We start from the raw sequence: 25072 nt of genomic DNA on the forward strand, positions 1-25072 counted from the left end.
TAGCGGAGACTTTGCCGGCACCCAGAAGCTTGGGGCGCGCTGAGCTCAGCACGCCCAAAGCTTTGGGCTTCGCGCAGCGCTCCGCTAGCCGTGGGAGAGCGGCGCGGCTCTCCCACGGCTAGCGGATAGCAGCCTGTTCTGGGGGCTGGGGTCGGGGGAATCTTGGGCTTTCCCCGCCCCAGCCCCGCACCTGGGGGGGAAATAATTTTTTTCCTTTATTTCCCCCCCAAAAAACTAGGTGCATCCTGTGGGGCGAAAAATACGGTATATGCCATGTTAACTAGTTATTAGCACTTTAAATATCTACAATAAAGGGTTTAGGGAGGTGGGGAATAAAGTGATCAGACAAGCAGTTCTACCCAGTTTTGATCTTTTTCAGAGCATTTTTTAATAATAGTTGGCTCAGTATTTCTATTACGTCCTCCTTTGTGTGTGTGAACACTGACAATATAGTATGAGGTCTTCAGTTTTAAAATAAGCGCCACCATCTTAAACAATGTTTACGTTTATTGTTGTATTCTGCTGTATGTTGCCACAGAGAACATAAAGTATCAAAATATACTATCTACTTAAGATGAGTTGACACCTGCTTTTCATTTTTAATTTCTACTTCATCTCCTTACTTTGTGACTGTTATTCATCCTGACAGATAAGCCAGCTAAATCAAGCAGAAATTGGAAGGAAACCATTGCAAAAACTCCCTGAATGTTTCTCTCTTTTTTGAAATGATTATTAATGCTTCCCTCAAAACGGCTGCTAGGGAGGGATTTGTTTATAGTGCTTCATTTTCTTTTTACTGCTTCTCCCTCCTTTATCCTGTGCTTGATTGCTGCCTAAAATCTTGCATAAAAGCACATTTTACAGTATGTCACTGATTAAATTCTTGACGCATTAGTCCCAGCAAGAGTGTAGGCATCTTGTATAGCACTGTGGCACACCTTGAATTAAACATAGAATAAAGCCTTCTGGTTTTTCATAGATGCTAGGCTGCTGCTAATGGACATGATGTACTTCTGTAATGGCATACAGCTCATACTCATTACTTTTAGTTTATTCATGCAAATGAATAAAATGGATAGGTTTAGCAAGTAGGGTTAACAATGCTTTGTTCATATTCATCTCAGCTACTTCAGGTATTGCCTCAAAATCACAATAATTTGTTATTCAAATAAATTGTTCTTTATGTTTTATTTTACATATATGAATATATGTAGATATTGCAAGAAAGAATCACATCTAAGAAAAACATATCTTTTTCAATTCAGCATGGGCATCCAGTTGTTGTTACATTGGTTAGAAAAACATTGAAGTCTCATTTTGAAAGGCAAATAAATTTCACAGTCTTTCTTTTGTAGTGTTTCCTCAGATGTGGTAACTCTTCAGTTTTTCTTGTGGTAACTGTTTCACACCAACCATTTCCTATGTAAAAATGTGATAAAACCACAGTGTTAGAACCTGACCACTTCAGAAATAAATGTGAATTAGCTCTGTTATGATCTGTAATAAAGAGCCCCTGAAATCATGCCGGTTTTTCTCTCCGGACCTAGTTAGTTGCACATAGTTCCCATTTGAATCTCACTGATTTAAACTGAAATTAAATCTAACCAAATAGGTCTGGATGCAACCCATAATTTCTACAACATGTTAAAATGACCCATGTTTCATTTCCTTCATAAATAAAAACAGTCACTCAAATAGCAAACTTGGATAGTGAGTGCCTGTCAGTTTAGTAGTGACATGTGGCCACCCAAAAACTATTGTATACTCCCAAGTAGTGTGGGGGGGGGTGCATTAACTTGTAAATTATGATAACAATGTTAAAAGAACAAAAAGGGTTGTGAGCTTCCAGGGCCTATGGTGTGTTAGGGGGTTTCACTTGAGTGTTGCGGGGAATGGCTTGCTCAAACCCTTAAGTTGATTAGAATTTATAGGATGCATTTCACAGCCAATGTCCCAGCTGCTAGTGCTGCTTCACCAAGTTGCCATGCCCTTGAAAAAAGGGGGAAGTGGATAGGAGGGACTAAGTTTATTTCACAGGCAAAATTCTATGCCTCTGAACTTGACCCTTTTCTCTTGAGGAAAGGAGATAAAAGATGGGATGCAGAATGTCTGTGTAGGTTTTGAGAATGTCAGGAATCAGTGGTTTTCTCCAGCTCAAGTAATGTTCCATTATTAGTTCTGCATCTATAAAAGGGTTGGGAGGAGAGGCAGCAAACAAGAAGGGCTGGGAACTTTTGTTTTCCCACCTCATTCTACATCAGCAGCTGTTGACAGCAGCAGAACTTGTGAATGTTGTGATGTCTCAACATAAGCTAAGTTCTAATCTTATTTATTCATTTATAATACAAAATGGCTTTTAAACAGTTTTAATACAATGTGGTTTGGAGTCTAGACATCTAGTAGCTATTGTTGATAGCAGCTGACAGCAGCCGTGACCTGTTTGTTCCTTGTTTTGTGTTTGTTTGTTTGTTTGTGTGTGTGTTAGACAAAGCTAGTAATTTTACAGTGAATTGTTTTTGTGTTTTCTTAGCAAACTTGACTGGTCATGTAGAGAAGGTGGGCATTGAGAACTTTGAACTGCTGAAAGTTCTTGGGACAGGAGGTAAGAATAGGTTCTCTTTGCTAATTAAATATGAAAATATTAAAACAATTGTTAAGTAGGGTTTTTTTATTAAAAAGATCTTAAGTTTAATGACTGCATACACAATATGTTAAATGTAAAGTGCTCTTGTTAGGGTTCCTGCGTGGGACCATTATCCTTTTCAGGATATCCTATTCTATTCACTTCCCCATACCCTGTTTTTTTCTCAATAGCAGTAACAAGTAGGACTGCTTCTTTACCCTTCTACCAGAAGTGCTTCCAGACAAGCTCTCCTCCAAGTTATACCATCCGTTCCCCCTTTTTCTTCTTCCAGACTTACACTCAGTATTTTATGGCTGCTGAGAATGCTGAATACTTATTGGGTGGTTTTCCACCGTAGGTTTTTGTTTTGTTTTGTTTTTTTAAAAAATCTGCTTCTGCAAACCTTGGGTATCCCCCATGTATTCTGACATCTCCCTTTTCTCATTTTTCCATTTCTATTATCACTTTTCATTCGAATTCAGTATTATTTCAGTCAACAAGGTATAGAAATGCCATTTAGTTCAGAGATTCCAATAATTGTCTTTCTATGTGTACAGGGTTGGAATTACCTTGATTTAGGTACTTTGCTCAGTTGTGAAGATGGGAAATTGATAGGAATTGAATCCTATGGTATCCAATTACTCGTACAAATATCTGTTGTTTTTTGAGTGTTTTATACTGTGTCATATGTTTGTTTTTAGCTTATGGGAAGGTGTTTCTAGTCAGGAAAATAAGTGGTCATGATGCTGGCAAGTTATATGCCATGAAGGTTTTGAAAAAAGCAACAATAATTCAAAAAGCCAAAACAACTGAACATACGAAGACTGAGCGGCAGGTACTAGAACACATCCGACAGTCACCATTTTTGGTGACTTTGCATTACGCGTTTCAGACAGATGCAAAGCTTCATCTCATTTTGGGTAAGTTTTAATATAACAACGAAATATTTTCACTGAAACAAAAAAAAATCTAACATTAAAGTTCAGTGATTTCATGTTAAGAGTGCCAGGCCAGTCAATGGTAGAATATAATAAATATCCAAAGAGTTTACAAACTGAAGAATATGCTTTTTAAATTATTTGTTCTTATCATGGATCTATAAGGTTGTATTCAACATGCTCAGAGCAGACCAACTGAAATCAATAGACAACTTTTGCAGTGATCTGAAAGCAAGTCACATTAGAAAATACAAACATTCATGCATTATGTGTGTTAGATCTCATGATAATGTTACAGAGGAAGCAACCGGGGTTGTACTGAGAAGAAGACAGAGGGGTTGGCTTGTGGTTCTATGCTGGAATGGAACACAGTTACACTGGAGCACCTGAGATAAACCAACGAGCTGCTGGTTGTTAGTTTTAAGCCATTTATAAGTACCTTCTGACAAATCAGAAGGAGATGTGTGTTGAAATTGTATTTATGCAGGCTACCAACTGTGTGGCAGCTTAGATAAGTTTTCTCCCTTCAGTGCTGACATGCCCCACTTCAGGTTCATGAATGTTAACACATCTAGACAAGACTATAATCCTGCCCCCCGCCTCCCACCCTGCTTTTGAATATTTTCCTTTAATAACACAGCTTGTCAGTTTTGGTTTCCAGTTCACGGCTACAGATAGTTCAGTTGCATAACCCTTGTTCAAGCTTCTCTTATGCCTCTGAGAGATTTTGGGCTTGTCAGAGGCAAAGAGGGATCTCTACAAGGTGGTTTTAATCAAAATGGGTACCCCTGAAGCGCTTCATGGCACCTCGGTGATCTAGACATTTTTTTAAAATGCTGCAGACAAGTGGCTATTTTCACTTTCAGCAGTTGGGATCCAGGGAGAAGAGAGAGCAAACGCTACAGTGAGGAGACTATGTAGAAGGAGAATTGCATTGTGATTGACTACTCTAGCTTGTATTTACAGTAGAGAGACTGTGTTTACCAGTGCTCTCAAACTCTAGTGCTTTGAGGGAGAGAATTTTGCAAAAGTGGAATTTATGTATCTAAAGATGATGTCAAGGTGAGAAGTCTGTTGTGACTGACAGGCCAAGTATATAATCCAGGGACTGGGCAACCAGCAGCCCATGGGTCAGTCTTGGTCCATCAGGAAGTCAGATTTGGCCCATGAGGCTTGGACCCCTGTGTCAACTTGGGCAGCCTCTGAATTGGTCCAAGCTGAATCAAGCTATTTTACAATCTTGTGGTTCGTGCTCAGCCCTACTCTAAATGAACCTGTAGTTGAAACTCAATGGGCCAATTAGATTTTTGGTGCTTCCTGAAGGAGAGGGCCCTTCAAATTCTCTAATTGTTTCTTTTCCATTTTATGTTGCATCCAGAATTGCAACAGAGCATCTACATTAGTGGGATTTTGTTGCACATTCTGCTGAGCCTTTTCTCTTCTCACCCAACTACTCATGGTTTATATATTTCTAGAAATTCTTACCTCCTCCCAGCAATGAGATAGAAGTTAATGCAGAGACTTTCACACTGGTTGAACATTCTCTGTTCTAAGGAAAAAGAGAGGTTCAAATTCTAAAACTTCAGTTCCTTCTGTCTTTGCATCAAGGGTAACTAAACACACACACAAACATGCACTCTGGAGGACAAGCTAATTAGAGGACTATTTAGATTAGCACTGGTGGAAAGAGGAAGTGATTAATGACACAAGCCAGCAGGAGGAGCTTTTAAAAAGAAGGAAAAAACAGTGATAAGGAACCGCTACTGTGTTTCTTTTTGGTCTGATCTGTGGTAGGGGAAAACTTCATACTGTTGCTGAGAAAACAGACTGATTAGGCAAGGATGGCATAATCCCCACCCCTCTAAAACGTGAGTGAGTGAGGCATTGTCATCCCATGTTAAATGCCTGGAAGAATCCTTTGAGGGGAGAAATGGAACTCTGGGTCAAGCACCCTGGTGGAGTCATTTCTTTTCTATTACAAATGGTTGTCTCAGAGCAGCTTTTCCTTGGGGTCTGTCAGAGTTTTCATGTAACGTGTAGTTGGGTTCTTAAAGGTCTGTTATTCTTACTGAGCAAAATTGAGCAATTTAGAATAGATGATACTGCTTTCTGTTGTTGTTGTTTTTTAAATAAAGCTACATTAAATAATCAACTTCCTGTATCTTAGATTACATAAATGGAGGAGAACTTTTTACTCATCTTTCACAGAGAGAGAGATTTACTGAAGATGAGGTACGAATATACATTGGAGAGATTGTGTTAGCACTTGAACACCTGCACAAGGTAAAACTATGATTTGAACTTTCCTGAGAAATTCCATGTGTTTTTTGAAGTGTGAAAAAGGGGGAAAGAAGACTTGCGCTTTAAACTGTATAAACATTAGACATGACAAAATTTAACATGCTGTTTGCATGGGTGAAGAAGGCCTATTAAAAACATGCCTATGGTCAGTTGTCTTTCTTTTTTTTTGTTAATAGAATGTATACATTGTTTGATTATTTTTGAAAAAACAATCTCAAAGTGATTTACAAAAAGATAACATTTAGTTTCCTCTAAGATGGGTTGCTGTGCCATGCACAACAGAGATTGTGGGTTAAAACAAACTGGCCTGTTTCAAAACAAGCCAACAGCATCACAAGGCAGGATCAGGGGAAATTGCCATTAAATGCTAGTGAAATCCTTCTGGATACACAGGAGAAGGAGGCATGAAAGAATTTCTCTCCAGCTTGTTTCAGGTTGTGCATGTAGTTATGGACTATTCTTAAATGTGAACCAATATTAAGGTTCTTCCTATGTACAAAATACCTCCTTCACCTCCCACCACACAGCAAGTAGCGTGTTAAATGTCTGTGGTTAATTATTGTTAACTTCAAACAAGTCATCTTAAGGTTCTTAGACTGGCAGGTTGAAACTAGTCATAAGTTTGAGATCAGGATGACATGGCCAGCTATGATTAACTGAAAGTAGAACCCAGATTCCTTCTCTTTGACCATGCAAGAAGAGGAAAGGGTTGAGAGAAGTATACAAGCCTGAGGATCACTGCAGTTTTTGCATATTGCACTAAATCATGTTTTAGTGTGAAGCATGAACCCAGGCAGTGTGTGCATGAAACGAGGCTCACCGTATTTCCCCATAGCCATATTTTGGATTGTGTCATAATTCTGTTATGCGGGTCGTTGACCTTAATAATCAAGATTTGAGTCAATAACATAACGTAAGAGGAGCCTGCTGGATCAGACCAGTGGCCCATCTAGTCTAGCATCCTGTTCTCACAGTGGCCAACCAGATGTCTTTGGTAAGCAGGACCTGAGCATCCAGTGGTTTAGAGATAAATGCATAAGCCTCAGGTTTGTGCACCCCACCACTGGCATGTCAGAAGCATTTGCTTCCATTTTCAACTATTTGTGTGTCATTGTGTATAATCTGGGAGAAATTGTGATTAGTTTTAACTATAGATTATCAAAAGAAGCCAACTTCAAACTGGTTAATGATCCTGCTTTGTAACTGCAGTTCTAGATTCAGAGATAGCAACAAACAGTGGTTAATTGAAAAAGTTTTTCATTCTAAATGAAGCAATGTCATCATTTCTCAAATATTTATTCCATGCTTACTACACATAGAAAAAATCTTCTCTAGTCTGCCCAGAAACTTCAGTTCCTGTTTTGACTTACCAATCATGCACATTTAATTTAGTTTGCTACTTTGATTTAATGTGGGTGTTGCTGGGCCAAAGCAGAGTGAATAAAAAATGACCAGCACTACAAAGAAGACAATATCGTCCAGTGTGTCATTTCCTTTATTCCATAAACTGTCACACCTGCTAGTTGTAATAGGAGTATTTAAAGTATTTGATTTAATATTCAGAATTATTTCTAGAGGTAAGTAGCATAATATTGCTCTAAAATTAATAAAAAGCAGGTTATCTTACAAGCATACAAAATACATTTCTCCATTTGGTGTTCTGTTTATATGTTAATAATTTAGTTGTAAATTAATTTCAGCTCTGCACCATTTTTAAATATACATAAATGAAGATTTATTCATAGGAAACTTGATTTAAATCAGGCCACCCTGTGTAAATATAGAGCACAGATAGGTTTTTTAATGCTAATAACCACACCTCAGTGTATATAGCATTCTAATAATTATGAGCATGCTTTAATATGCTTACTAGTATATAATGAATTAAATTTCTTTTTTCAGTTGGGAATTATATATCGTGATATAAAACTTGAGAATATTCTGCTTGATTCTGATGGCCATGTGGTACTGACTGACTTTGGCTTGAGTAAGGAGTTTGTTAGTGATGAAGTGAGTATCTTCATATGAAGTGTTTGAACAAGTGATTGTATAAATGAAGGCAGAACATAAACAAGTTGAAATATTAGCTCTCATTGAAATCGTCACATATGCATTTGAGCACAGAATTTGCTTCATAAGATTGTTCTCCAATTGATCATATGTCTACAACATAGTTTGTAAGCCTACAACAAACCATGGTTTCACATTTGTTTCTGCAAGACAAACCAAGATTGGTTCTGGGTTCAAATACTTAGGCAAGCTACACTTTGGCTAAATCATGGCTTAGTGTTATGTGCAAACCAGGAATTGTCATTTTACTAGTAAATACCTACTTTATCATTTTTTAAAAAACAGAGTAATTGTTGATGGTTTGGCTCCACTTAGGCACCTGGTGTTTTCTTTTTGTGATGATAAATGACAGCAGGCGCTACTTTGGTAGATCAGAGAATGTAGGTTTATAAAAAATAAAAATCTTGATTCTTATATGAAAACCTGTAGCCTTCCAGATGTTGTTGGTCTTAATCACTCATCAGCCTCAGCCTGCGTGATCAACTTATATTTATAATATATGAAGTAGCATCTATTCTCAGAGTTGTCAGTTTGGACCGATAATAGAGGTGCTAGGAACTGTTAGTCTTTTCTCTTATCCTCATTTTGTCTTGTGATTCTGATATCAGTTAGTGTGTTGTGTGCCTTCTTTTTTCAGAATGAAAGAGCATATTCCTTCTGTGGAACTATAGAATATATGGCTCCAGATATTGTCAAAGGAGGGGAGACAGGTCATGATAAGGTATGCTTTTCCTTAATAAAGCATATGGTGAAGTTTGTAAAACATTTAGATGTTGCTGAGGGAATGGAAATGTACCCCTCTGCTTGTGGCCACTCTTCCCTACTTATGAACTCACTGCTACCAGATAAAGGGGGAAATTATTTCTATAAGACTACCCCAGGATGAATCAAGTTACACAAGTTAACCCTATAATCCACAAATGAATAGACAAGAATGATGGGCGATAGACAAAAAGATACATAGTCCCATATAATATGCAACAATCCATAAAACAAGGTGCATCCAGTCAGTCCAGGACAGTAAAGCCCAGATCCTTCACATGAGTTATAATAATTTTACTTTCACTTATAATTTATATTTTATAAATTCATCTATCTTGATTTACCTCTAGCTGTGAAGATAGCAGTCTGGATAATTGTTATTTCTTAGAATAATTGTATTGTCTTAGTGTATTTTTCTGCTTTTATAACTTACATGATTATTTTATAGGCTGTTGATTGGTGGAGTCTAGGTGTTCTTATGTATGAATTATTAACTGGAGCATCACCTTTTACTGTTGATGGGGAGAGAAACTCACAAACTGAGATATCTAGGTAAGTTATAAAATTGGCTGCAAATTATTAGATTTTTAAACTCCACTTTTAAAGAAAATATTATTTTATATAGTCTACATTTGTTTAACAATTTGTGGAAACCAGAGTACAATAAAAGATGTAGTGTACAAATTCTACAGAGCTTGACTGGATGTTGTCAGAGTACTTTATGTTGAGCTTTAGACTTGCAGCACCGGATCCATTTCACAGGTAAAATATGCTTATTAAGATGGTCCGCCCACAAATTCTTATGTCACTGATGGATTCCTGAATGCCCGTAGGAGCTTCTGTATTATATTGCTGATGATCCTGTGAATGTTCTAATTGATAATCCCTCTCTTGGTTGCAGGATAAAATATAATCCATTAAATAAGCACTGGGTAGATATATCCCTGCTACTTATCCAGAAATGATTTTTTAAAATCATATTTAATATTTTTCTGAAAGGTAGTAAAAAGTTGAATACTTATTTTGATTTAGGCATAAATTCAAAGAGAAGCACAGTCTGCCAATGTTATTTGAAGTTAATAAATGCAATTGGAAAAAGCAACTGCATCTTAGAAACCTTCCAGTATAAGCAGCTAGGATATATCAATTAATGCAGGAGTTTTCAAACTTTCTACTCTTAGAGCCCATGTGAGAATACTGAAAATTACAGAGGCCCATCAGTCACAGAAATAATTACTGTTTTTATAATACACCTTTGGAAATGGTTAAATTCTTTGCCACATTGTTTTCCTTCTGGCAAAGAATCCTGTAGCTTAGATTTCCGCAAGCTAAGTACAAACATTTGCTCTGGAGGTATTATTACTCAGCCGTTCTGATTTAGAAAGAATTTCCTGATCCAAATGCTGTAAGTGGAGATGGGTTTCTCTAATTATTTTTACTCATCTTCTGTAATTTCCCCTCCTATTCTCCTTTGGTACTCAACTTCTTCCTAATTCCCCACCCTTCCAACTGCCAATTTCTTTCATCCCTTATCCCTGGAACATCAGCATGCAGTGAGTTGCTAGTGCTGGTATTGATCTAAGCAGTGGGCTATGGCACAGATGGAGGTCAGGGCAAGCAAATGTAGAGACACTGAGCAGGCTGTGACACTGAGGCCCACTGAAAGTGACCCTAGGTCCAATTCTTGAGAAACACTGCATTGATGGGTCATATTGACGCTTCCTAGATAAGGTTTATTGGCACCACCATTTCAAAGGGTCTTAGGTAGCAGGACTGGTACTAAAATCTGGGTAGCAAGAGTCTTTACTCTGCTAGTGGCTCTCCATAAAGTTTTGGACTAGTCACTAGGTGGACCCAGCTGTCTTGACAAGCATATGGCAGTTTGTACCACTTTATGACCACAATTCTACAATGTTCACATGTGGTGAACATTTCACTACCTTGTTGTGATTTTCTCCCTGTTCTCCAGGAGAATATTGAAAAGTGAACCTCCTTATCCCCAAGAAATGACTGCTCTAGCCAAAGATATAATTCAAGGTCTTCTGATGAAAGATCCCAAGAAAAGACTGGGCTGTGGTTCAAATGGTGCTGATGAAATAAAACAGCATCCCTTCTTCCAGGTGAAACAAAACTAGATATTGTCTATTTTTCATTTTTGCTTTGGAAACATGTTACTTTTTGTTTAGAAATATGTCTGGCAGGCATTAGAGAAAGGACTGTTATACTACTTCCCCTTAGCTACGTGGTTCTCTGACATCACCCTCAGATCCACCTCAACTCCCCTGTATGTGCTTCACTCTCTTTTGGGGGTATAGTCCTGAGCTGGGTTGCTGCCAGGTGTTTTAAATCCTCGTTCTTTTCTCTGCCACTACAGATACCAAGTACTTAAATAATTGCCATCTCTAGCATAGCTGGTCAAGTTGCCTGTGTGTATGATGCAGCAATTATATTGATAACAGAAGTAATAAAAAGGTTTACAATTATTCATTGCACAGAAGCATATGGTTTCAATTATGTGCATTCTTACATGCTACTTGGGTCCATACAAACACTCCAACCCAATCTACCCTTCTAAATAGGCCTAAGGTAAATATCAGCATTTATTCCCAAACAATGATCAACAACAATGCTGATCCTATTGTATCTTACTAACCTTGCCGCAACCTTGCAAACACTCTCCCAAGCCAACTGCAGCTGTCTCCCACCAGTATTCAAATGCCCTTTCAAAACTCATATTACTCATTCTGAGCACACAAACCCCTGACCTTATTTTTACTATAGTTCACTTAATGTACTTACTTACAAATTTAACACAATACATAGTGTTACATATTAATTTCCCATAATTACTCTATTATTTATACAATATTATTTACGTATAAGGTTTTTTTGCGGTACGAAAATGATAGAATGTGATCTCCAGGGAAAGCCATGAAACTCCTCCTCTTCCTGTGTTAAAAATAAATAAATATTGACACAACTGAAAGATTCTAAAGTACAAGCAAGCCTTGATTTATATGCGTGACTGTGCACACGCATATCGTGCTGAATCCAGAAGTGACCCAAAAACGACACTAAAAGGTGTGAGGTGGGGGCAGAATGGGGTGTTTCAAATATACACAATTTCACTTAAATGTGCGGTGCCTTGTAACATAACCCTCACGTAAATTGGGAGTTGCCTGTAAAAGATAATTAAAAATTTCACTCCTATACACACCTAGCTGGGAGTAAGTCCCATTAAAAAGAGCAGGCCTTACTTGGGAATAGACATTAATAGGATTACAATGTAAGTCATAGTTAAGAAGGCTGAAGTAAAATAAGCAAAGATTGCAAGCACAATATGTTAGTTCTGAAGTTTGTGAACAAAGTGGAGAGCAAAGCTTTGGTTGCATCGTCTGTATTTATGCTCAACCATAGTTGCCCAAAGAACATATCTGAAGTCTTAGGCTGCAGTTCTATACACGTTTACCTGGGAGTAAGTCTCACTGAATATAATGAGACTTAATTCCTGAGTGGATGTACATCGGATAGCACTGTAAGTCATTATTAAACTTCCCTGAGAAATTCTCTTTGTCAGCTGAAATGTTCATCTTTTGCTCTTCTTTCATTACCTTCTAAAATTACTTTCTGTTTAGAAACTGAATTGGAATGACTTGGCTGCCAAAATAGTGCCAGCTCCATTTAAACCAATAATTCGTGATGAATTGGATGTTAGTAACTTTGCAGAGGAGTTTACAGAAATGGACCCAACATATTCTCCAGCAAGCACACCACAAGCTGCAGATAAGCTTTTCCAGGTAATTGCGTATAATAATATTATTATTATTAGGAACTCGTGCAAAGATAATTTCAGAATTAAATAAAATGTAGTGATGTTTCTGAAGGTGATTAAAGTGAATGAAGTTTGCTAGAGATGTTTTGATACTAACATAAACAAATGGACTGAATAAAGTCTCATCATTATGACTTCACTAGTGTGGGAAGGAATAGGCATGCTTGCATGACTATGTAACCCATCTTAGGATCATTAGAAAAAGTGCAGACTTAGTTGACAAGTAAAATTATAAAATAAAAAATATGACCATCAGTTATATATCCCACACTGAAAAATATGGCTGTGTAGCACTATTTGAAATGCATTGAGTTAAGTTGGTGACTGACAGTATGCAAAGAAAAGTAAAAATGGCAAGTAATGCTGTAGATTGGCTGTAAAGCATCATTTATAAATCTGAGAGTCATCAGATCAAAATTGTTACTGATTTTGAAGGCAAAGGTATTAAATCTTGATTAGATAGTCAAAGATGATGATTAAGACTAATTTTGATTCCCTCCTGCCAACCCCCTGAGACACAGTGAGGAATTTGACATTGCTCTCTTATAGTTTTGTCAGTGTAAGCATTTCTGCTTGCTAGATGGAATGATCCCCCCCTCCCCCCCCATGCACCATTCTGGGGGTTCTCCCAACTCTCCAGAGTGGATTTGGGGAAGGAGCGGAGGGCGTGGGGGGGGGGAGAGAAGGGAAGGGAAAGCTCTGTTGCACTAGTGGGAGCCCTTTACTGGCTTTTACTAGCATGCCCAGTTAGTTGAATCTGGGCCATGTTGCTTAACTGTGCTTGTGTACAAGGGCTAATCTAGAGCTCTATGAACTTCAAAATGGGCAAAAAAAGAAATGTAAGCAGTATATGTGCATACATTCTTCTACTCTTATAGTTGACAATAATAGAAGAGAGCAAGGAAATATATTTGTTAGTCTTGCGCACTATAGAGTCAGAGCCTCTCAGGAAAGAGAAGATTTATGTTTGTTTCTTCAGGGTCGGACCTTTTTCAATGAGCTGGATGGACTGTGGCATCTAAGTGAGGGGTACAGCAAAGCAAGAGAAGCATGATGAGATATGTATCACAGAAAGCAATTTCAGCTGGTGTGGAAAGCAGAGCAGGCTGCAGACTGGGGAACCACAGAAAGGCTTTCAGGATAAGAAAGCGAAATAGGAACAGCCTGAGACGGTTGTCTGAGGGCTGTGCATGAGGCAGACTTTGGTACACAGACAAAATATGGGGAAGGTAGCAGAATTTAATAGTGACTGAAGTTTTAGAGGAGAAGGTAGCAGAAGAGTAGAGAGGCAAAACAAGCTTACCACTAAAACTAAATGGACCCATTCTAGCCAGGCCACATGTAAGGTACTTGATTCAAGTCCGTCTGTGATTGATAATGCTTTGCCCTGGTTTGTGTGTTTAAAAATCCTTCGTGCAAAGTGTCCTCATCACCTTATCTACATTGGGGAAGTTTGAATGTATGAAACCCAAGCATTGTCACAAACTCTCCCTATACTGGAGGAGAAGAGCTTCAGTTGGTTCCCTGTCAGGTGTCCATGCAAATGTTCTGGCTCATATTTTATTTCCCTTAAATAAGTCTGGCAATGGACTCCTTATGTTGGACATTTTCAAATGTATGAAATGAGTCTAAATGTAAACTGTAATGGAAAAAAATAAAAATATAAAGAAAGGAGCAGATCCTTCTTTTAAAATTGGAAGATTTGTATGCTGCTTGCTCTTCTGATGAAAAAAAAAGAGGTGTTGCTATTATCTTACAGAACAGGTCCTTGGTAGTCCAAGAGGAAATACGAGATAACAGGTAGATATATTATTCTTATTAAATTAGCAGGGTCAGATGTATCAAAAGTGTTAACCACTCTTTTATTTTTATTTTTTTAAAAAAAAAACCTTGATGAACACTATATAGTGCATTATTTTAGAGAGATACTTTAATAGTGTTCATGGTAAGAGTATGGATAGGCTCCACATCAAAGATAGCTGAATTTTCCCCTAACAATTCCAAGGGAATTGAATAGAAAATAACAACTGATGTATGGAGTTTCTTCAATGCAAAACCTAAAGATTTTACTCATAGCCAAATAAATCTTACTCAGTGATATATTGGTTTCTTCCAGCTTAGTTCCAAAAACTTCAAAAATTGTGAAATTCATCCAATGAATTTTTGCGCCCCAGTCTCATTTACATTGAGTTTTTCTTGAAATCTGACTTCTAAATGGTGGCGGTATAACAGAATTTTGCTTCAGTTTTATTTTTGTGGAACGTGTTGGAACTCTTTACGAGAATATTTTCAAAATTAATGTCACTCCCAGTATAAGCAGGTTGAATATATGAAACACATGTAAGACATTAAACTATTTAAACACACACACACACACACACACAAATATAAAACCATGATTAAATTTGAGGAGCAATTAACTTTACAGTTTTAAAAAATCAGAAATAGAACATAAAAGAAAATTGGAACTAAGGAATAAATCATGGTAATTCCACTGAGATTTTAGAATATAACATTTGTGTTTACCAGATAAAAATCCATTTACCCAGTCATAATGTAAGCTTGTTTGATACCTTAACTGTAGGTTTCTTGAGAAGCTAGCCAGTTTGACGTATCACCCTTTGTCACCAGTGAAAAAGCTGTGAGTCAGTTTTTTTAGCATTCTTTATTTTTTTTACAAACTGAGCTTTTAATTGATTTTTTTTAATGGATCAGAAGATGGTTTAATTTCTTTCAGGCAGGCTTCCTCTTACGGTGATAAGAAGGTGCATAATTTCCTTGAATATAATGATTCTGGCTTATCTTGGATGCTGATTATTTTTTTTCTGTCTGAATTACGCTTACCCTAAATTATTGAAATTACAATTAAAATTTGATAGCTGGAAACTCTGGGCGTGATGGATATCTTTTCTTTTTGTTCTTTAGGGATACTCCTTTGTTGCTCCTTCTATTTTATTCAAACGTAATGCAGCCACTATGGATCCTGTTCACTTCCTGACAGCAGTGGACCGACCTGGAATTACAAGTATTGCCAGGAGTGCTATGATGAAGGTAGTGTTAAAACTTAATATAGCAGTTTAATGGCCTAACTAAAAGATGTAACTCTGTTTTATAACGTATTTATAACTTGCATTTCCCCCCTGATATTTTCAGTTTAAGATATTTTAAAAGAAAATATTTAATGATAGAATTCTTAGTGGCCTTTTAAATGTGTCTCTGTGTGGGTTGTTTTTCTTGTTGTTATTATGTTGTGTATTTTAAGTTTTTATTATGCCGTAAGCCACCATGTGATCTATGGATGAAGAGCAGTACAGAAGTCTAAATAAACAAACAAATATTACATTACTTTGCTATTTCCCAAGGCAGGAAAAAGGACATACTGTAAACTTGCAATTAGTCAGGTGGTGATCTTTTTAGGCACATCCAACTGACGCGTGACCACTGATGCACTGGTAGTTTTGGACCTGGAAGAGGGAGGGATGGGGCGGAATGGGCTTATGGGTGCTCCGCCAACACTCGCGAGGGCCAGGAATGGAACCCCTGCACAAATTGGTTGCTGCCTGTGGTATTCTAATACAGCACAAAATATGTTTTGCTGTAATTAAAAATTATCAAGTAACTTTGTTCTTTTTATTTTTTCTTTTATTCAGTAAAGATTACTAAATACAGCCAGTTTCCCTCTCTACTGCTATCTCTTGCAGGACTCTTCGTTTTATCTTCACTATGAACTGGACCTGAAAGAAAGACCACTGGGAGAAGGAAGTTTTTCCATCTGTCGAAAATGCTTACACAAAAAAACTAGCCAAGAATATGCAGTAAAAATCATTAGTAAAAGGTTAAATGTTTTCTTCTTGTTGTTTCTTATAAATTTGAATAATGAAAATAGCTTTTTTGTTGTTTTACCTTAAAAAATGTCTCTGCTGCCCTTCAATATAGATATTCTCAGGGCCGCTTACTCAACAACATAATTAAAAAGCATAAAATAATGGCAGTGGTTAAAGAATAATGGTTTAACAAATAAAAATGCAGGGAAAGAAAGAAGCTTTTGACTGACACTAAAAAGACAAGCAAACCATCAGCCAGATGAGCTTCCCTAGGGAGAATTTTAATTGAATGATTGATTGATTGATTGATTGATTCATTCATTCATTCATTCATTCATATACTGCCCTATACCCAGAGGTCTCAGGGAGGTTCACAGAACAAAACCAGAATATAAAACCACAAACTATATAGTCAAAATATTTCATGATTGAGGTGCCACCATTGAGTAGGTCCCTTTCCCAGTTGCTGTCCTCCTTGCTTCTGAGCGTGTAGCCGAAGAAGGAACTCAGAAGATGACTCCGCAAAAGCACAAACATGTCTTTAAAAAGGCAAACATATGGTACTTGATTGATTAATCTGAAGATTTACTACCAAATTGCTGCCCTGTTCACAATACAGCCAAATGTGCCCCTATAAGATATTTTTAGAGTTTGTATAGTACAGACTCATAATTGTTTAGGTCCAAGAAAATGTTTGGATTGTTAAATTGTTACAAACTGACTTCTTAATATTTCAGGCTAGAAGCCAACACTCAGAGAGAAATAACAGCTTTAAAACTTTGTGAAGGACATCCCCATGTCGTGAAGCTGCATGAAGTTTACCATGATCAGGTATTTGAAATAGTAAATATTGTAGAATAATTTGCGAACTAAACATTTTGCAAACTAAGCTGACTTTGCACAGTATAGGCATGAGATCCTGGAAGCCAAATTTTGATTGCCAGGTAGGATGCGAGGCTGTTTTCATGCTAAAACCAGGCCTAAAACCATACAGGAATGGGCATAGATAATCTGCTTTCTCCAGGCTTACCCACACCTGGCACCCTAACCAAACATCTTGCCCAGGAAGGGAATATTATGTAGCTAGAGTTAGTTTCAAATCACAATATTTGCTTCTTAACTTTTACCATACAATTGCATGGTGGTAGTGCTACTGTTGCAATCCAACTTGGACAAGGCTCTGACACGCTAGTGGGTCCTGATCTACCAGTTGAAGACCGGTTGTTGTTGTTTAGTCGTTTAGTCGTGTCCGACTCTTCGTGACCCCATGGATCAGAGCACGCCAGGCACTCCTGTCTTCCACTGTCTTTACATGTATGTCTTCCTGTATAATAAAAAATCTAAGGCTGTCGTCATGGTCTGTAGTTCACGTAGCTGTCTACAGATGACCACTCCAACCCCAGTGTGTGGGACAGCAGGAAGGAGAGCACGGAAACACATAGTAGAGTGTATTTTAAAATGGGGTTTCAGAGTTTTTAGGGGGTTTTGAATGTTTTATGTAGTTTTTCAATGTCATTGTTCTGCATGGGACAATGACAATAAAGACATCGTATATCATAAACAGTGCTGGTGGCAGGCAGCCCAGGGGAGCTGTTTAATGGAGCAGGGAGAGATGTTTCAGAGGAGCTGACCAAGCTGCTCTCTGAAGTGCCTTCTGCCTTTCTTTAAAAGGGATTGGGGGTTTGGGCAAGCTGGGGAGAGAGGGAGAGGGAGAGCTGTGAGGGAATAGGCAAAGGGGTGGGTGATGTTTAAAGAAAGGGGGGTTGGTGGATACGCAGGGTTGGCGGGGGCGGGGCAGACTCTAGTATACTATATACATACAATAGCTTTTTGAACCGGGAGGAATTTAAAAGTAAACAGTATATATACTTGAATATTAAATACATCTAGCTGATTATTGTCCCTTGCATTTTGAAATAAATGTTCTAAAAAAGAATTTGCATGCAAATATATTGTTTATAGCTCCACACTTTTCTAGTAATGGAACTTTTGAAAGGAGGAGAATTACTTGAACGTATCCAGAAAAAGAAGCACTTCAGTGAAACTGAAGCTAGTTATATAATGCGTAGACTTGTTTCAGCGGTGAGCCACATGCACGATGTAGGAGTAGTCCACAGAGACTTAAAACCTGAGGTATGACATTTTCAGCTTCTTGTAATAAGTTTTCTAGTAATGATAGAGACAGTTCACTTTTCTCATTAGGATGGAGTTGATGTGTTGCGATTTGTTCATTAAATATGAAATGAATTATCTCTGCTCCTTGTGGTAAATTTTACCTGCACCTCCTGCCAATGGGACTGCCCATTGAGCATGTGTATTTTATTTTATACTTTTTCTATTTTAGCTGTAAGCCGCTTTGGGTCCCTATCAGGGAAAAAGGCTGGGTATAATTAATTACAATTATTATTAGCATTATTCTGTGTTGTCTAGAAAATCTGTATTATGAGGTGACTAATGCATATACATTATAATATAAACAATACTATTTATTTTTGTTTTTTATGCTCTCTTCACTTAATTGTGTGTGTTCTGTTCTTGGTGATGACTTAATTCTGCTATCAGGCATATATGTATTTTAAAGTGTTTCTCAGATGGATTCCAGTTTCCATCAGCCCCAGCCAGCATGGCCGATGGTCATGGGAGTAGATAGGGAGAAGTCCCGTCCCTCCAGTAATACTAGAACTGGAATATCAGAGAATTCAGGACAAATAAGTACTTCTTCTAACAACGTGTGCTTAAACTATGGAATTCCCTCCTGTAGGATGTAGTGATAGCCACTAATTTGGATGGATTTAATAGCAGATTAGACAAATTAATGGAGGATAGCACTTTCAATGAATACTAGCCATGACAGCTACTATGTTCCACCTCACTGTCAGAGGCAGTGTGCCTCTGAATACCAGTTGCTGGGAATCGCAAGTGGGGAGAGCATGGTTGTGCTCATTGCCTGCTTGCAAGCACTCCATAGGCATCTGACTGCCCACTGGACTAGATGTGTCTTCGGCCTGATCCAGCCAGGCTTTTCCTACGTTTTTATGATGTGAGTTGTAGTCTAATATCTGCAGAGCTACAGGTTCCACATCCCTAACAGAAGGCATAACTGCAGTTATCTCAAGTATATAAAAATAAAGAATGTATTTAGGTTTATATTGACAGCATATCTTGCAAATCTCTAACTTAATTTTCTCTCTCTCAGAATTTATTATTTACAGATGAAAATGATAGTTCAGAAATAAAAATAATTGATTTTGGATTTGCCCGCTTAAAGCCACCTGACAATCAGCCTCTTAAAACGCCGTGTTTTACCCTTCATTATGCTGCACCAGAGCTCTTAAATCATAATGGCTATGATGAATCATGTGATCTCTGGAGTTTGGGAGTCATTTTGGTAAGCTAATTGCTCATTTTATTTTGCATTTTTAAATAACTGACAAGCATTTGGTCAGATTGCTAGTGGGAAAGGCCCCAGATTATAATGGCCCCAGATTAAAGTATGAGTGCTGACCATTAGTTAGTGGAATGTGTATTTACTGGACTTGTGCAGATATAATATTGGCTATCTTAATCATAGTTAAGAGGGGAGGGATTGAATTCAACCTTAGCTTTTTGCAAATCAAAGGCTTTTGATCCATTCCCGCTGACAGAAGTAGGGATTTACAACACTGGGAAAAGTGGGAAAGGAGGAAATTTTCATTTGAGTGGAGTGAAAATGTTCTCAGGTGGGATATGAAGTCCTTCTAATGCTTGAAGGCAAGATTGCTAATTTAGAGGACTTTACTCACATCCAGCTACCTACCACTCAAAGAATAATACTTTTCATATAAGACCAGTGGTCCTTTTCTACTGATTACGCTGCCCCCTTGCAGTCACCACATACCTTTCCAGAGGGTCCAGAATTGGCCAAGTGAGTTATTAAGCGGGTGCAAGGGGTTGCAGGGCGAGGAGGTAGCGGCAAAAATCCCTTCCACTGGTGGGAATGCCCTCTCAGTGGAACTCCATGCAAGTGATGTTCCTGCTGACAGGAGGAAAGCTTGGATCTGAGTTAAGGAGTGGACCATAGAACCACATACTTTTCCATAGCAGCTTTTCTTAAGCAAGTTCAAATCATAGGTAATCAAGAAATCTCATTAGTCTTAAGCACAGTTAATACCTGTTGTGACATATCCCTTAACTATGCCTAGTGCAGGGTGTGTAGTGCAGGAGGGGAACGTGTGATACCTCATCTGGCTACTGAGCTCTTAATAATGACTAAGAGAGAAAGTCTTTATGTTTTTCTGCATGGTCCACTGTTATAGAAATAACACCAAAAGGATAGTATATTTGATGCTGGAGATTTTATCACTTGGTTTCAGGAAAGTTTACTGAACCTCAACTGTTCTGTAACTTCTGAAAATATTATCTTAAATTGTGTGGACATGTAAAAATTGTCCTGTTTTCCCCCTAATATAATGTAAATTGCTTAGCTAACTGTAGATTGGTTATGGCACGTTTAATTTGTGTGTGTGTTTGTGTATACATTTCTCTCTCACACACAGACATACACACACCCCTATATGTAGTAGTGATTCAGAATTTTTCATTTTTGAAAAGTATACAATGCTCTCAGGACAAGTACCCTTCCAGTCTCAAGATAAAAATGTAACATGCACAAGTGCATTGGAAATTATGAAGAAAATTAAGAGAGGAGAGTTCTCTTTTGAAGGAGATGCTTGGAAGAATGTCTCTCAGGAAGCCAAAGATTTGATACAAGGTATATATATTGACCCAGAATTTCTTTACTATGTTTCTAGTAATTCCTGTAACTGTTAGTAGTATAATTCTATAATTCTATAATATAGAATAATTCTATAATATAGTAGTATAATTCTTGAAATTAATTAAAATGAAGATTTCTAAGGAAGATAGTACAATACGTACAATTGCCTGTGATTTAATTGGTATTGATAGTACAATACGTACAATTGCCTGTGATTAATTTGGTCCTAACCTAATGTGTCTGCACCAATCTTTTGTTGACAAGCTTCAGTTAATCTCTTATATCCCAAAATTTTAAGTGTGAAAGTTGAAACAAAATATTTGGATAGTTTGATTAGGGGGAACTTTTGAAGACAAAATAGTTAGAAAACAGAGTATAAGGATTTAAATTAATATGAATCATTGATTTAGATCAGCAGTAAAAAAAAGTCGTCTTCCCCGTATTGCTCATTTCTACTTCTTGCTTCTTTGACCCAGCCCCACCTTCAGAAAGCCAAGTAGCAAGTAAAATTGAAATGTTTATGATTAATAGGTAGATAGGCCAGGTAAAAAGAGGACAATTGTGTAGTTTAATAGTTCTGTAGAACACTGGTCCTCAGCTGGTGGGTCAGGATCCAATAGTGCAGCGCTTCTCAACCTGTGGGTCCCCAGATGTTGTTCGACTACAACTCCCATCGTCCCTGAGCTCTGGCCTTCCTAGCTAGGGGCGATGGGAGTTGTAGTTCAACAACATCTGGGGACTCACAGGTTGAGAAAGGATGCAATAGTGGTTTGCAGCCTGATCCACTGTGAGTTGTAACAGGAGCATTAGCACCATGCAAATGTATGGTAAAATAATAAATGGGTACCCAAATGGGTTATAAGTGGGTCCCATATCTGAAAAGGTTAAGGATACATGTTGTGGGTGAAGGAATTTCAGCAGATGTAGCTGACTGACTGAAGCAAGGTTTGATACTTACTGGGAAGACTAGAGCAGTTTGTTTTCATCAGGTGAAAATAAAATGCCTAGAGTTAGCTAGAGTATAAATATTCATATCTAAGAAATTATCAAATTTGTTATTTGTTACATAGGTTTTTTGAACTCATTGTTTCTGGGAGGGGGATTGATTTAGGTTAGATATTGACTCGAGCTAACATGCTTATATCCTTTTTTAATATTAACAAGTTATATGTAAGGGAAACATGGTATTTGCAGTTTTTTTAAACTAAAAGTCTGATACATTTTAATCATTTACTTTTATATACCCTGTTAAATAAAGTTTGGAGTTCATACACTTCAAGATAGCTGCTGTCGTGATAATTTAATCTTATTTCCTAGATGTTATGAAATGATTCCATGCAACTTCTACAAATACTCAATAAATACTGTTATAAACTATTTATTTAATAATGATGCTCTGAGTATATTCAAGATTGATTTGTATGATTCTAAAATCTAAATTTAAAGTTATAATCTGGATTGTTGAAGCAGCTCATTTTTGTTTATGGGTTTGGTATTCCTTATTTAATATTCATTTATAAACTGTGGTTCATTGATTTAAGAATGTCTAATAAATTCCTATTAGGACTTCTTACAGTGGATCCAAATAAGAGAATTAAAATGACCAGTTTGAGATACAATGAATGGCTTCAAGATGGTAGCCAACTGTCATCCAACCCGTTAATGACTCCAGACAATTTAGGATCTTCAGGAGCTGCTGGACACTCTTATGTCAAAGCAACCTTTAATGTAAGCTCATATAGTCTTACTTTCTAAACATTAAACCATGTGCTTCTTTTGTCAGCCTATCATTTAAAGTGGGATGCACTTTAGTTCCATATACATTCTACAGCTTTATCTCAAACTGAGGATTCTTCACCTTGACCCCTTTAATGAGGCACCCCTGCTTTCTCTGTTAGTCCCAGTGGGGTTCTTGAACATGTGGATCATGATGTAAAATTGGGAGAATAGTGTGGGGGGGAGGGGTAAATTGGAAGAGTTAACACTCAAACTACTGTTGAAAAAACCTTTGAGACATCAGGTCCTGTTTCTGGTTCTGCCAATAGTTGTCTGCCCCGAAGGTAATGATCTCCACTTACAAAACCCTTCCTGCTCACTTGTTCTTCTGGCTAAAGCCAGGGCTGCATTTATATATCAAACTAAATGTGAATAAAAATTAAATAAATTTTGTTGTTTATACCCTGCCCATCTGGCTGTGTTTCCCCAGCCACTCTAGGTAGCTTCCAGCAAAAATATAAAAAATAATAAAATGTCAGACATAAAAACTTCGCTGAACAAGGCTGCCTTAAGATGTTTTCTAAAAGTTGTGTAATTCTTTATCTCCCTGACATTTGATGGGAGGGTGTTCCATAGGGAGGGCGCCACTGCTGAGAAGGCCCTCTGCCTGGTTCCTTGTAACTTTACTTCTCACAGTGAGGGAACCATGAGAAGACCCTCGGAAGTGGACCTCAGTGTCCAGGCTGAATGATGGAGGTGGAGACATTCCTTCAGCTATACTGGGCCAAGGCCATTTAGGGCTTTAAAAGTCAGAACCAACACTTCAAATTGTGCTCAGAAACGTACTGGCAGCCTGTGAAGATCCTTTAGGACTGGTGTTATATGGTCTCGGCGGTCCCCAGTCTAGCTGCCACATTTTGGATTAGTTGTAGTTTCCAAGTCACCTTCATAGGTAGCCCCACATAGAGTGCATTGCAGTAATTCAAGCAGGAGATAACCAGAGCATGTACTACTCTGGTGAGACAGTCTGCAGGCAGGTAGGGTCTCAGTCAGCATCCGAGATGGAGCTGGTAGGCAGCTGCCTTGAGATGCTAAGAGAATAGAATATACAAGTATTATAAAGATTATAATAATAATACAAGCATTATGACACACATCTTTTGAGATTCAGAATCTGTCTTAACGAAGGATAAAGGTACGCTGAAAAGAGCACTTTCTAAATCCAACCTTCTATAGTTCTTTTCCTCAAAAGTACTTCTTAAACTAATTTTTAAAACCTAAACCAAATTCTCTTCCATTCCTTACTATTATTTGAGAAAGATGGTACCCTTCCCCCAAACCCTGTGCAACTCCCACAAAGCTAATAAGTTGTCAACTCTTATGCCCCAGCAGCCATTTCTGTCACCAAATCTACAACTGACTCCAGGCCTCATATTTAGCCAAGATATGGACTAAGCCCCTCAAATGGGTGTCAGAAGGCCTTCGTGTCACCACATTGTGTTTGATAGCTGCTGAGGTTCCAGCATCACTGATGCTTACTCTGCCCCAACCTTTAAAGCTGCTTTTGCACTGGGTCTAGGTCTGACACGTAAAGGTGTGAGTCCATCAGAATGTAGTTTGCCTAGGACCTCTTGGCACAGCCCCTGAGACTAATAAGTATTTCTGGAAGAAATGGTGGAATGAATTAGGCTTGTTGCTTGTAGTATGGAAGCCTACCTCTCTTTCTGCTTTTAGGATACCTACCATTTGTGAAACTGCCAGGAACAATAGGTAAATTTACATTAGAAGCTAGGATTGTAGCCTACAACAATATTAAATGGTATATTAATTGTTGGATATTTAAGCAAGTCTTTTTGCTAAAAATATTTTGAAGTCCGTAATGCAATTCTTTAGGGGAAATATTCTTAATACTTTTATATTTAAGCAACTATAAAAACTGGTTTCAGTTTGAATATACACAAATGCATTTATCTTTTAAAATAGGCCTTTAACAAATATAAGAGGGAAGGATTTTGCCTACAGAATGTTGACAAGGCACCTCTTGCAAAAAGAAGGAAGATGAAAAAAACAAGTACAAGTACCGAGACTCGAAGCAGTTCCAGTGAAAGTTCTCATTCTTCTTCTTCTCATTCGCATGGTAAAACTACTCCTACAAAGACCCTGCAGCCAGCAATTCCTGCAGACAGCAATAATCCAGAGAGCATCTTCCAATTCTCTGACTGAAAAACAGAGATTTGCTCTGATGAAGAA

The 25072-nt window shown here is 37.8% G+C and overlaps 1 protein-coding gene and 1 long non-coding RNA gene across 2 annotated transcripts in view; one reads left to right on the forward strand and one right to left on the reverse strand.

The window, feature by feature from the left end:
* RPS6KA5 (ribosomal protein S6 kinase A5) overlaps positions 1-25072 on the forward strand; it is a 29135-nt gene extending 4063 nt beyond the window's left edge. Inside the window, exons 2-17 of the mRNA XM_083501844.1 lie at positions 2531-2602; positions 3325-3543; positions 5729-5844; positions 7765-7872; positions 8570-8653; positions 9143-9246; positions 10664-10814; positions 12330-12491; positions 15452-15577; positions 16228-16361; positions 17088-17181; positions 18313-18483; positions 19547-19738; positions 20941-21100; positions 22671-22834; positions 24806-25072. Coding sequence (XP_083357970.1) covers positions 2531-2602; positions 3325-3543; positions 5729-5844; positions 7765-7872; positions 8570-8653; positions 9143-9246; positions 10664-10814; positions 12330-12491; positions 15452-15577; positions 16228-16361; positions 17088-17181; positions 18313-18483; positions 19547-19738; positions 20941-21100; positions 22671-22834; positions 24806-25045 — 2297 coding nt within the window. The 3' untranslated portion in view covers positions 25046-25072. The remainder of the gene's footprint in view (positions 1-2530; positions 2603-3324; positions 3544-5728; positions 5845-7764; positions 7873-8569; positions 8654-9142; positions 9247-10663; positions 10815-12329; positions 12492-15451; positions 15578-16227; positions 16362-17087; positions 17182-18312; positions 18484-19546; positions 19739-20940; positions 21101-22670; positions 22835-24805) is intronic.
* Positions 464-25002, reverse strand: LOC310707278. Its single transcript, XR_014526414.1, has 3 exons — positions 24904-25002; positions 5047-5110; positions 464-1419 (listed from the first exon to the last, which is right to left on the reverse strand). It is a non-coding gene; the product is annotated as an uncharacterized lncRNA (long non-coding RNA).

The sequence above is a fragment of the Podarcis liolepis genome (genome assembly GCF_965112155.1).
Source record: "Podarcis liolepis genome assembly, chromosome: 1".
Lineage (NCBI taxonomy): Eukaryota > Metazoa > Chordata > Lepidosauria > Squamata > Lacertidae > Podarcis > Podarcis liolepis.